A 14071-nucleotide genomic window follows, 5' to 3' on the forward strand; every position below is an offset into this window, starting at 1 on the left:
TCTTTTCATTGCCTTGTCCTCCCTCTACTCTTCTGTCTTAGTAACTTCCATTCAATCTCCCTTCCTCAGGAGGCCCCTGCCACCCCAATAACCAAGACCAGAGGTGGCCTTAGGGTAACCCTCTCCCTGCCTCTTCCTCCAACTCACTGCATAGGAGGAAATTGTGATTCTGCAAAGGACCTTTGGAGTAGTCTTGCTTTTGTACTTGAAACACCCAAAGATGTGATTGTCTCTGACTGGAATTGGAGACGGACAATAAAAACCATGGGGATGACGGAATATTTTTCCTTTTCAGATTCAAAGTGGAACCTCTTCAGCTCTTCAGCTTTTAAATGAGGGAATTCAATGCCAAGCAATACAGAGAGGAAAGTGCTTCAGGAAAGCAAGCTGACTTTGTCCTCCTCTGCTGATAATATATAGCGGGATCACAAAAGCCCTGGGCAACTTGAATCACTGCCCAGCTGGGAAAGGAACCTCTTTGCCCTCAAGAAAGATTCATACCACCTGCTAGAAGATATTAAGGATCTATTGAAAGAACAAACTAGGACTACCCAAAAATTAAACTGATCAACTAGTATCAGGCCTTCCAAAATTTAACTTCTGAAATTTGTTTACATGTAAATTGACACCATTCGAGGAAGGCATGCCAATGGCAGAAACAAATTGTGCATTTCCCAGTGCCCAGGTTTTGCTTTGGCTAAGAATAATCACTGAGGAAATAACTTTCATGCGCAGTGTTATCATAGAAAGGGTACTGAATGGGAAGTCCGGTTTCCTGAGTTTTGGCTTGATTCTTCTAACAGTTGACTGTATGACACTAATCAAATTATTTCATTTCTCTGAGCCTTGGTTCTTGATCTAAAAATGAAGGAGTTAGATTATCAGATCTTGAGAGTCTCTTACAGTTGGGGCATCTAGAGTTCCTGGAGTCACCCAGAGGAAGATGGAAAAAAATCCAGTGGAAATAGCAAAACAAACAAACAAAAAACCCAGAAAATTATTTTAATCCTGAATCTTAGATCAAGGGATAGTCCCAACAGAGAAAAGTTGGTACCAAATGTTTGTCTTTCATAGGAACTGACTTTATTCATCCTGATCCTTGGAGCAAGACATAACAGGGATCAATGGTGGAGACAAAAAGTCAGAAAGGGTGGGGACTGATCAGGCAAATAGAAAACCCAAACTCACCAATAATGTAGCTTATGGAACAATATCTGGCACTGCCAAAGAAAACAAAATGGAAGTTTAAAAATGTAGATAATAGTGCAGCTCTTGGAAAGCCAAATTCCAGGCAACTATTTAAGAAAGAGTCAACTCACAGTCTGGAAAATGCAGGAGTTTTAACAATCTTACTCACTGTAGCCATATTTTAAAGAGAAGAAAACTGAGGCAAAAAGGAACAATATTTTGGGAACCACAAATAGGGCTGAAAATTCTGCCCAAATTATAGATCTTAGTCTCAGACACCCAGGTAAACTCTTTCAGCAGACCATGACCTCTCCAGAAGCAGGTGTGTGCAAGTGGTTTGACTCACAAAAGGGAAGGGCATTATACCTTGATCTCTGTCCTTCCTTGAAGCTCCACTTCATCTCTCTCACTCAGAGCTTGAAGAATTGTCACAGTGCAACAACTAACATGAATGCAATAAGCTGTAAAATAAAGAAAGGCATGACTTTAGATCCTTTCAGGTAAAATCAATGAGAAAATATTAATGTAATAAATGCCCCCACTTCTAAATGAACTAGACTCTAAATAAAGTCCCTGAGAGAGTTTCAGCTGGGGTCTCACAGGAGGAGGAGGAGGGAGTTATGGCCTCCCTCACCAGGCCCAAATAAGGCTGTGGCACCTATCAGCTCCTAAACATCACCTTAGATGAAAGGTCACACAATAGAAAGGTGTTAATTTAACTCTAGGGTAGAGGTGGAGAAACTACCTGTATTCTTGGCTGAAATGTGACCTCCTCTGAGGGAAGTGATATTTCAAGCAGCCTCTCACAGGTTGCTGCCAGGGCTGAACTCCCAAGGTTTACATATTCTACTTAAGAGGCAAAAGAGTGACTTTCCATACACATCCATATAGCTATCTTTCAATATTGCTGTACGTAAATTTAAAAATCAATGAGATGTGACCCAAGACCTCTGTCAACATTTTGTGCCTACTGTATATTTATAGTTGTCTTTTGAGTGGGTACATCTAGCTGTGTACACACATGAATGTATTATTTTCCAACTAATGATCCCAACCTAGGGTAAGAGTTTTACATGGGGAACTATGAGTAAAAATTTTTGTTGGAAACTAAGTATAATTCCTTGGTAAAGAAAAACCATTTATTAACTAAAGCAGAATCCTTGACCTTCCTGAAAACTGTCATCCTATGCAGTTAAGACCTTGTTCAAGTTGAGTCTTAAATAAAAGTCCAAAACTTATTCTCATACACACTTAAGAAGGTAATTCTTTTAGAAGCTTAATACAACCTAAGTTGGAAGGCATGGCTGAAAAGAACTGGAAGAAATTTCTGCTATGTTTACTCACAATGACTTTCCTTCTTTTGATATCTCAGTAGTGTTGTTGGTGTCTTCCTCACTAACTCATGGGCACTCAGACCATCTGCTCAAAAAGGGTTGTCTTGTACCTAAAAGTCATATGATCATCTAGTATGGCCCTAGCAAACCCTATGTGTGCCATTTCACTAGCATCTGTTTGTGAGGGAGACTTTCAGTAGACTAATCCTACTGGTGGGAAATACACCACTCGAGAGAGAGCCCTGACAGGTGAGACTCGGTTTGAGTGTCATCAATAAACCAAAAGATCAACTCCTAGTCAGGACACATGCCTAGGTTGTGGGTTTGTTCCCAAGGTCGGAGTGCATGCAAGAGGCAACTGATCGATGTTTATGTCCCTCTCTCTCTCCCTCCCTTTCCCTGTTTCCAAAATCAATAAGCAACTCCTTGGGTAGTCATGGATTTAAAAAAAGAATGGAAAAAATGTTTTAAAAGAGAGAAAAAGAGTGCTAGCTGATTCAGGCCACCATCTAGTTGTGTGGCAAGGAGGACCACTCCAGAGCTGTGTCAGTAGTCACATCCATTCTAGTATCAATAGATACAACTGGATGGGAGAACCAAGATGGCGGCATAGGTAGACACACTGCGCCTCCTCGCACAACCAGAATTGACAGAAAATTGAAGGGCAAGGAAGTCCGACACCAAGGAGATAAAAAATAAACATTCATCCAGACCAGTAGGAGGGGCGGAGACGGGCAGCCGGGGCGGAGAGGACTCAAGTGGCCATGGCGGGACTGAGACTGGCGGAGTGTGGGACGAACAGGGCAGGCAGTCTGATCACTAGCAGACCCTGCGGCCCTACATTCGTGCACAGATAAACTGAGAGGCCCGGACTCAGAGTGGTGGAGAATGGGGCAGGCAGAGCGGCGGGTAGCAGGCCCATGGCCCCACATTCACGTGTAGATAAACCCGGATGAACAGCGGGGGGAGAAGCAGACCGGGCAACCCAGGGCTCCAGCACGGGGTAAATAAAGCCTCAAATCTCTGATTGAAAACACCCGTGGGGGTTGGGGTGGCAGCAGGAGAAACTCCCAGCCTCATGGGAGAGGTCGTTGGAGAGACCCACAGGGGCCTAGGGCATGCACAAGCCCACCCACTCGGGAACCAGCACCAGAGGGGCCCAATTTGATTGTGGGTAGCAGAGGGAGTGACTAAAATCCGACAGAGAGTGGAGCAAGCACCATTGCTCCCTCTCGGCCCCTCCCCCACATACAGCGTCACAGCACAGCGACGAGCGTTACCCCGCCCCAGGGAATACCTAAGGCTCTGCCCCTCTATGTAACAGAAGTACCAAGACAAAAAAAAAAAAAAAATGACACAAATGACAGAACACTTCAAAGCTCCAGAAATAATTAAACTAAGCAGCGAACAGATAGCCAACCTATCAGATGCACAGTTCAAAACACTGGTAATCAAGAAGCTCACAGAATTGGTTGAATTTGGTAGAAAACTAGATGAAAAAATGAAGGCTATGCTAAGAGAGACAAAGGAAAATGTATAGGGAACCAATAGTGAGGCGAAGGAAACTGGGACTCAAATCAACGGTGTGGACCAGAAGGAAGAAAGAAACATCCAACCAGAAAAGAATGAAGAAACAAGAATTGGGAAAAATGAGGAGAGGCTTAGGAACCTCCAGGACATCTTGAAATGTTCCAACATCTGAATTATAGGGGTGCTAGAAGGAGAAGAGGAAGAACAAAAAATTGAAAACTTATTTGAACAAATAATGAAGGAGAACTTCCCTCATCTGGCAAAGGAAATAGACTTCTAGGAAGTCCAGGAAGCCCAGAGAGTCCCAAAGAAGTGGGAACCAAAGACAAACACATCAAGGCACATCATCATTAAGTTACTCAAGATTAAAGATAAGGAGAGAATCCTAAAAGAAGCCAGAGAAAAGGAGACAGTTACCTGCAAAGAAGTGCCCATTAGACTATCAGCTGATTTCTCAAAAGAAACCTTGCAGGCAAGAAGGGGCTGGAAAGAGGAAAGAAGTATTTGAAGTCAGGAAACCCAAGGACCTATATCCAAGATTGCTCTATCCAGCAAAGCTTTCATTTAGAATGGAAGGGAAGATAAAGTGCTTCTCAGATAAGGTCAAGTTAAAGGAGTTCATCATCACCCAGCCCTTATTATATGAAATGTTAAAGGGATTTATCTAAGAAAAAGAAGATAAAAAATATGAACAGTAAGAATGACAGCAAACTCACAGTTATTAACAACCACACCTAGAACATAAACAAAAGCAAACTAAGCAAACAACCAGAACAGGGACAGAACCACAGAAATGGAGCTCACATGGAGGGTTATCAACAGGGGAGTGGGAGGGGGGGAAGGTACAGAGAATAAGTAGCATAAATGATAGGTGGAAAATAGACAGGGGGAGGGTAAGAATAGTGTAGGAAATGTAGAAGACAAAGAACTTATAAGTATGACCCATGGACATGAACTATAGGGGGGGAATGTGGGAGGGAGAGGGTGGGCAGGTTGGAGTGGAGTGAGGGGGGAGAAGTGGGACAACTGTAACAGCATAATCAATAAATATATTTTAAAAAAGAAGAAAAAAATAGATACAACTGGCCACAAATGAGGTACAGATGAAGTTGATTTTTTAATAGACCTGTGATATCCCCCAGTCTCATATCCAAAATGAGGTTAGAGGCTACCTCTTTATAGACATTCAATCAGGTGTAGAGTTTAATGCCACATTTTAGTTATTAGCTTCCAGATGAGCACACTAACCAGCTCCTTTAGTGAAAAGACCACATGTATATATTTCTGTTATCCCTCCTAATGCCTTCCTTGCATAATCAGTGCTTAATAAATACCTTATGTGTACGATTCATTCCATTTTCTTCTTCCTAGCTGATCATTGGGCGAGTATAAATCTGAAAATTCAATTTCTGCTCTCAGTTCTATATATTCAATGTGAAATGTGTAGAGTTTCCTTGGTGCAGACCAGAATATGACTTTAATCTTCTACAAGCTTACATCAGTCCATGCTACTGTGCCAATCTGTGTTGCAGTTCCATGATCAATTTCACTTCATCTTGAGTTGCACTTCAAAAGCAAAGTCATATGCTTAGTAGTTCTTGGATGGCTATATCCATGGACTTGGTCATATCTGTAGAGTTTGAAGACTTTTTCAGGTGTCAGAAAAGATGTCTGACAACAGCTTCTAAGTTCCATGCTGCCTCCATAATCATGGCTGCATAGACTAGATTGACTAAGACTGGACTCATTTTGCAAGCCTGTTTCTGTACATGAGTCACAAGGAGTGGGATCAGACAGGGCATCATGACTGTGATATAGTCCACCCTATCATCAGGGACTAGTTTGTGTATATTGCTGAAATTTGGCAAGAGCTGTCTTGCCTGGCAACTGCCAAAGCCAGGGATGCTAAGGGCCTAAGTATTTTTTAAATATAAAAACCATGAAAAACTATATATAAAAATCTCTGTTCTTCCCATACTAGCATGAACAAATTGCTTTGCTCAGCCAGGATATAGGTAAAGGCAAACTGTGATTCTGACATTGCCTTAGTAGTAGCAGTACATAAACAAGAAAAAGTTTCTGGAAGGAGACCAATGTCATGACAGTTTGTAAGTTTTCTTCTCAAAGAAGGATGAAAGGAGTGGTATCATTGATACCATGGATATTTTGATAGAAGCTAAAGGTTTTATGTACAGGCAAGTTGGAATTAATTATTTCAGAATCCCAAGCTCCTTAGGTTGAGAGATTATTGGTAGCTAACTTCAAGGGACCTATTTGATGAAACCAGAACTCAAGGGGCCTAATTAGTTTTCAAAGAAGACTAGAGCAGCCTAGGAGGGAGCTGGCTAGGAAGCAACTAGCTCTGCATGTGTCTCCACAAACTAGTTGAAAAACTAAAAATGTCAGTTCCTTAGCTATTTCTTTTTCCAATATGACTCCCCTAAACCCACCAAGCTAGCCAGTTTTTTTCCTTTATCCAAAGATTTTTTTTAGTTGTCTTGATCAAATACTTGGTGTTTCAATGTCACTTGGCTACAGGTTCATTTCTAGACCAAGAACATTGTATGTTAAATCCAACATCACCCCCTACTGGTTTGCCATAAGAGACCAGGAAATATGTGTTAAATCTCCTTAATCTTCTCAAATTATCTTTTATTTGTCTTTAAAACATCAAAACACCAAGTACCCTGCTCATTTCCTCCTCTCTTGAGAAAGAATTTCTTTCCCAAAAGTAGGAGATAACCACCCCATCCATCCTGCTATAGGTATTCATGTAACCCTGTTGATTCCATACAAGAAGCTGTGTTCACAGTGTCTCTGACAAGCAGTATCTGGCATGGTGAGGCCCACCACTCCAGCAAAAATGGGCCTTGTAGAGTAGTAGGAAGTTGGGATTACAATCAACAGGTATGCATACAACTCTAATAGAGGAGCACTTACCAGGGAAGAAATGTAGCTGCATAAAAGAATAAAGTTTCCACCAAATAGCTCTGGGAATTTGTAAGAAGTCTTATAATGAGTAAGAAACTCTTTGCCCTATGAGAAGCAAGTTTATAATGATGCAGACATGACTACCCTTATGTATACCTTTATAAATAACAGTTATACTCAAGCAAACAACATTTATACTCAAGATGCTTATATCTGTCAACAGGGACAAATAAGCATCAAACTCAAACCAGAAAATCCTGCTCAGGGACTCAGAATCAAAACATGTTTATTGCAAGGAAAAAATGCGACACTTTCTTGTGCCTTTGTGTTGGAGGAAGGAATGCCATAGGGCTATATATCTCTCAAACTGTATCTACCAGGAAAATTATTGCTAAGACAGTTTTAAAATTTAAAAAGTAGAGTTGACTTTAAGCATTTGTATCAGGGGCATGAAACAGCAGTATATAGAGATGATCCAAGAATATTTTCTATTTGCACTTAGAGTGTTTTTGTTCTTACACTTTAATATAACCATTTTAGGTTATATTAGGTTCACTGAGTTGACATTACTTGAAAAAACTTCAGCAACCATACTGAAAATCTAGTTCAGGAGTATCTAGGAAGTCCCCCACATTCACCTTTTTGATTTCTACACAGTTTCTACATTAAAATTGCTCAGCATTATTATTTTTTTTGCTGTTTCCTAAGTTACAGAAAGTAATTAATGTTTTTGCTTCCAAAAGTTCTATCTGAACTTTAATTTTTAAGAATAAAATTAAGAACTAAGAAACCTATGTTTTTCATTTTAATTAATTTCTCACCCATTCAGAAGGATTCACTGAGCACTGAGCTAGGCACCTAGGAGAATAAAAAGTGTAACATATAATCTCAGTTCTCCAGGAGATTATAGTTTAATTGAAAAAAAAAAGAGATTACTAAACAGGAAGCAATTAACTAACAACCCAAAACAATGTATGGTTGAGACAAGATAAATACTATAGGCAGAAGTGCTGTAATAGTTTAGAAGAGGGGGTGGGGTATTAGGATTTGATTCAGTCAAGAAGCATTCAGTGGAGAAGGTAGAATTTGACTTGGATCTTGATGGGTAGGTAGGATTTGAATAGGAGAAAAGGGACAAGAATCAAAGGTTTTTGGTTGGGATTGAGCATGGAATTTTGGGAAGCTCATAGAGAAACCAGTCTGTGTAGTTCAGGTGGCTAGGGAGAAACTGCAGACAAGGTTGGATATTGGGTTGTACAAACTGTAAGATCTTGAACCACTAGATAAGTTTGAACAAAGAATTAGATGATGAAAATTTATTTTTCTTTTCTTTTTTCCCCCCTCAGACCATTATATAGAATGCATTGAAAGGGGAGAAAGTATAAGCAGGGAAACCTGTTAGGTGGCTGTTTCATTAATCCAATCACAATGTTGTGAGTACTAGAAAGGAAATGATGATGGTTGGGGGGCCCAAAGAGATGGTAAAAGAAACTTGTGAAAGGGGAATCAACAAGACTTGTTGGCTATCTGATTGACAACCATGAGGAAACTGGCATGGGCTTATGAGCTTATGCTGATTTGTGGGGAAAGGTGACTTGAAGTTTTAGATATGTTCAATTCAAAGAATGGTGAATCAACCAAAAAGACATACGCTAAGGGAGGGGGGTTTGGAGATGTGAAACTGAAGTACAAATGAGATATGAATGCTTTTCTTTGAAAGAAAAATATTGAATACCTACAATGTGCTAAGCATTCAGAATACAAATATGAGTAAGATATGATTCCATCCATGAAGAAGCATATAGTTTAGTGGAAAAACAGACAAACAAGCACAGATTATGCTAATGACTATGAGAAGGATGGATAGAAAGAGGAGTGGAAGCAAAAAGATGCTTTTGCAATGATCCAGGCAAGAGATGCTGGTAGACTAGGCTTGAGTACTGAGAGTCAAGGAGAGACAAGACATATTGAAGAAATGTTTTAAAGGTAGAATATTCAAGACTCACTAGTTGGTTGAATGGTGAAGGTCAGAGTGAGGGAGGAGTCAAAGAAAATGACTCCCAAGGCTAATGGAAATAAGAAGGTGAATGGTGATACCACCAATTAAAATTGAGAATAAAAACAAAAAGAAGAGGAAGTTCATGTGGGAAAAAATAATTTTCTTTTGGATGTGTTAAGACTGATGTCCATGTGGAACACTCAGGTGGAAATGTTAGCAGCGATTTTGATATAAAAGGATAAAGCTTAAGAAAGAAGACATATGCTGAAGTTGTGGAGTTGGAAGTCGTCAGCACACAAGTAGTAGTTAAATAATAAACACAAAATTGGAAGAGTATATAAGGAGAGAAAAACAATGGATAAATGAAAAAACCCTACGCAATATCAATATCTAAGTGACAGATGGACATGGAAGAGATTATCAGACAATAGTAGAAAATGAAAGCCAGGTTGCAATGGGTTCAGAATGAATTAGAGGTTAGAATGTGCAGAGAGCAAGAAGACCATTGCTCACAGCTTTGCAGAAAACATGGAAACAGCCACAGTTAGTGAGCAGGACTTGCTAAGAGAGGAAATGAAATGGAGAAGAATCTTTCAGTGAGTGAAGAGCATGTCAGAAAATCCAACTGAGGAAAGTTTTAGGAAGGACTGTCAAGAATATCAATTGTTGCAGACTTATGAGCAGACTAGGACTGGGAAAAGTGGTGAGGGCTGAAACCAGATTACAAAGGGGCAAAAGAGGAAGTAGATACTGAAGAAATGGTATAATGAGTATCAATCACTTTTAAGAAATTTAGTAGGAAATGGGTAAAAAGGATGGGGGAAGAAAAGGAGCCTAGAAGAGTAAAGCAATGATAAAGCAAGAAGGGCTACTACTTGAGATATATGTGACATCAAGTGAGATATTTGTCAGGATACCTGTGAATTTGTGAAAGTAGATAAGAAGGATACAATGAAAGGGAAATCCTGAAGATATTCAAGCAAGTTGGAAGTAGTGTGGAAGACAAATACTTCAAGAGTTGAGATTTTAAATAATAAGTGAATTATCCTATATACAACACATGCACGTTGATTGTGTATTATATAGTCAAAGATGGAAATGTTGGCTTTGACAAGAAAGGTAAACTGAAAGGGTTTCGTACTTTGAAGAAGGACTGCTGCCCACTGGGAAGAGAGTAAACTTAAGTAGGATTGAAGGAATTATGCAACACTAGACACCTGGATAATCCAGCCTCTAATAATCAAGAAAGTGATATCCTCTCCCTCCTTTTCTAGTTTTCCCTTTAGACATATGGGAATGTCATCTTTTGCTTTACTGGTCATTGTTACCTGAGTGCAGGCTTATTCGAATCTGGACTGGCATCTCTGGCATACACCAAATCTTGAAGGTATCCACAGAGCTCAGGATATCTAGGTACAAGTTTGCAATCTCAGCTTCAAGCTTACTGCTACTCCTTGTTGAGAGGCCTGAGGCCACCACGTTTAAGCATCTCCAATGGTCTCTACCTGGGAAACTGGGGCGGGGGGGGGGGGGATAAAATTAGCAAGCAAATAACTTCTGGTGTGTTTGTGTGTTTGTGTGTGTATTTCACAGTGTTTAATGGGTATGATGAGAGTCAGGTGTTCTTTTTGTAAATTAAGGAAGACAAGGAGGTTGTCAGTGGTTCACAGGCCTGGCTGCATATTAGAATCACTTAGGGAACTTTATTTAAAAACTATTGATGTCTAGGTCACACACCCATAAATTCTGAAATAAGTGCAGCTACTTTGCAAACTCCTGGCTGGCCCTAGAGAACTATCAGGCTCCAAACAATTCCTGGGGAAGGGAAAAAGAGAGATTTCTAAGACTGTGGGTGCCCATGAGGAAGCTTCCTGGGAAAAGGTGCACATGGTGATCCCCCACCAAGCATATTTCTCTAGATAATTTCAAGTAAGTGAGCTAGAGCAGCCTTAAATCAAGTATAGGAAAAGGGAAAGAAAGAAGATAGAAGAGATCATGCCTTCTCCTTTGTCTTGCTAATATGATAAAGTTAGTTTTGCAGTCCCATTGGCTGTGAGAACTGCATCTTTTGCCACCAGCTACCATCTCCGCTCCTAGTGATGCCACATAAGGGGCAGCAGTACTAAGCTTCAACTGCTTTTCAGGGGGGAATTAGAGCTGGACACCTGAAAATAAATCTGTGCTCCTTGCCTTCCCCACAGAAGTGTGCTCACACTTTTAGGTGACTTGGAAAAGTAAGTTAGAACCTTTCAAATAAATCTAAAAGATCAGTAAATTGAAAAGACTTCTATGAAACCTGACAGTCAGACTCTTCTAGTACAACTTTGGATCCAATTAAAATCCATGTTCTCATAGAGAACAGTATTCATGAATTCAATGCTTAAGAGCATGAAACTATGAAGACATGCTGTCTTGATTAGAATCACATATGTATCATTTATAAGCTGTGTGGCTTTGGGCAACTCACTTAACCTCTCTGTGCTTTAGTATCTTTATCTGGAAAATAGGGATAATGACACTACCTACCTCATAGGATTATCTAAGGACTAAAAACTTAATAATACATGTCAAAGGACTTAAAATGTGCCTGGTAGATAATAAGTGCAAGCTATCTCATCATCACCAAAATCACCAAAATGATAAGTCTTAAAACAAGCCTTAGGACAGTGGCTATGACTCAGCTCCAGAGAAAGTTTCATAATCAGCAATAGGCCCCTCATCATGATTTCCAATACAGCCAATAACAATTACCCTAGTTACTTATGGAACTTTCTACCTCAGCATATTTCCTATAAGGGCCTCCATTGCCTGGTACACTTTGAGAAAAGGATCTATGACCTCAAATAAGCATACCTGCCTACACAGAGGAAGGCAATGGGTACCGTGGAAATGCTATATGATAGGAAAAATTTACTGTCACTTAACAATACCCTAGATGAAATGGACTTAACTGATATATACAGAGATTTTCATCCCAAAGAAGCAAAATACACATTCTTTTCAAGGGTACATGGAATATTTTCAAAGATAAACCACATGATAGGACAAAAAGCAAGCCTAAAAAATTCAGAAAAATTGAAATCATATCAAGCATTTTCTCTGACCACAAGGGACTGAAACTAGAAACCAACCCCAAAGGAAAAAAGCAAATACACCCAAAATCATGGAGACTGAGGAGCATGCTATTAAACAATGAATGGGTCAAGAACGAGATTAGGGAAGAAATAAAAAACTTTCTGGAAACAAATGAAAACGAACTCACAACAACCCAAAAGCTATGGGACACACCGAAAGCAATACTGAGAGGGAAGTTCATAGCAATATAGGTCTACCTTAAAAAGATAGAAACATTTCAAACAAACAACCTGACACTAAACCTACAAGACTTGAGGAACAACAACAGAGACAGCCCAGAGCAAGCAGAAGGAAGAAAACAACCAAGATCAGAGTAGAGTTAAATGACATAGAGAGTAAAAGCACAATTCTAAGGATCAATGAATCCAGGAGCTGGTTCTTTGAACACATAAACAAAATCAACAAGCCATTAAGTAGGCTCATCAAGAAAAAAAGGGAGAGGATCCAAATAAACACAATTAGAAATGATACAGGAGAAATTACAACTGATACACAAAAATACAAAGGCTTGTAAGAAATTACTACGAAGAACTGTATGCCAAGAAATTTGAAAACCTAGGTGAAATGGACACATTTCTAGGAAAATATAATCTTCCAAAACTGAATGAAGAAGAAGCAGAAACCCTGAACAGATCAATAACAGCAAAGGAAATTGAAGCAGTCATCAAAAAACTCCCAACACACAAAAGCCCTGGACCAGATGGTTTCACAGGAGAATTCTTCAAAGCATTTAAGAAAGAGCTAACCCCTATCCTTCACAGACTATTCGAAAAAATCCAAAATGAGGAAAGACTCCCAAACTGTTTTTGTGAAGCCAGCATCATCCTAATCCCAAAACCAGACAAAGACACAATAAAGAAAGAAAACTTCAGGCCAATAGCACTGATGAACATAGACGCTAAAGTTCTCAACAAAATATTGGCAAACTGCATCCAGCAATACATTACAAAGATGATACACCATGACCAAGTGGGATTCATCCTAGGGATGCAAGGAAGGTACAACATTCGCAAATCAATAAATATAATACATCATATAAAAACAGCAAACAGGGGGGAGGAAGATGGCGGCAACATAGGTGGGAGCGGGTCCACTTCCCCTCAACGCCAGGGAAATACCTAGTGGATCTGAGGAGCAGAGCGAACAGCCAACAGTATTCCAGCATATATGAAGATCAGAGACCAAAGAGAGAGGACATTGAAAGATCTGACAGTAAGAAGAGTGCTTAAGGACAATAAGGTCCCCGGGACCCGGGACCTGCACAGGACAAGGGCAGCAGAAGCCCCAGCCCAGGCGCAGGGGCTGCTGCAAGAGTCTTGGGAGAGGGCCACGCTGAGCTGTGAGGAGCCAGGTGCTTGTTTGGACCAGAGGGGTGTGAATAGAAAGAATTTCTCAAAAAGAAAAAGAAAATAGAGGAACTCAGGGGCTAGTTAGAGAACTCTAGGCAGCAGCCTCGGCCCCTGGTGCCCCTCCCCCCTCCGCCCCTGGACTGCGAGGTCGGGATGAGCAGCCCCAGCGCTCACCTGAGGCCTGGTTGTGCGCATGCAGATTAGCGAACTGGGGGCCCACACCTGAAACCTCAGGTGGGAGAGCATCTGGAGCAGAGGCTAGCTGCTCCACCCACAGGCCCAAAACCACAGACCTGAGTGCCTCTGGACTCAGTCCCAGGGTGGCCGCGCCCTCCCGAGAGACTCAAGCCGAAGGCGGCTGGATCTGCCGGCTACGCTCATCCCAAACCCAAAGCAGCTGGATTGGCTGATCAACCGCCTGACTGCCTGCCAGGGACCACACCTACAATCACCTGCACACAGAGCCCTGCAGGGCCTACTAGCTCTCTAGGACAAAGGCAGAACACCCAGCAGAGGGGAGCTGCAGGGCTGGGTGACACTGCAGGATGAACAACAGCGAAGAATGTGGCCCAGGAAGGGAGAAAAGTGAAACCAATCCTTCCAAC

The 14071-nt window shown here is 40.9% G+C and overlaps 1 protein-coding gene across 1 annotated transcript in view; it reads right to left on the reverse strand.

Moving 5' to 3' along the window:
• Positions 1-14071, reverse strand: part of GUCY2F (guanylate cyclase 2F, retinal) — a 114269-nt gene that overhangs the window by 12237 nt on the left and 87961 nt on the right. Inside the window, 5 exon segments of the mRNA XM_071220258.1 lie at positions 1555-1649; positions 6826-6884; positions 6886-6921; positions 10298-10464; positions 10467-10487. Coding sequence (XP_071076359.1) covers positions 1555-1649; positions 6826-6884; positions 6886-6921; positions 10298-10464; positions 10467-10487 — 378 coding nt within the window.

Source organism: Desmodus rotundus, chromosome X, assembly GCF_022682495.2.
Source record: "Desmodus rotundus isolate HL8 chromosome X, HLdesRot8A.1, whole genome shotgun sequence".
Lineage (NCBI taxonomy): Eukaryota > Metazoa > Chordata > Mammalia > Chiroptera > Phyllostomidae > Desmodus > Desmodus rotundus.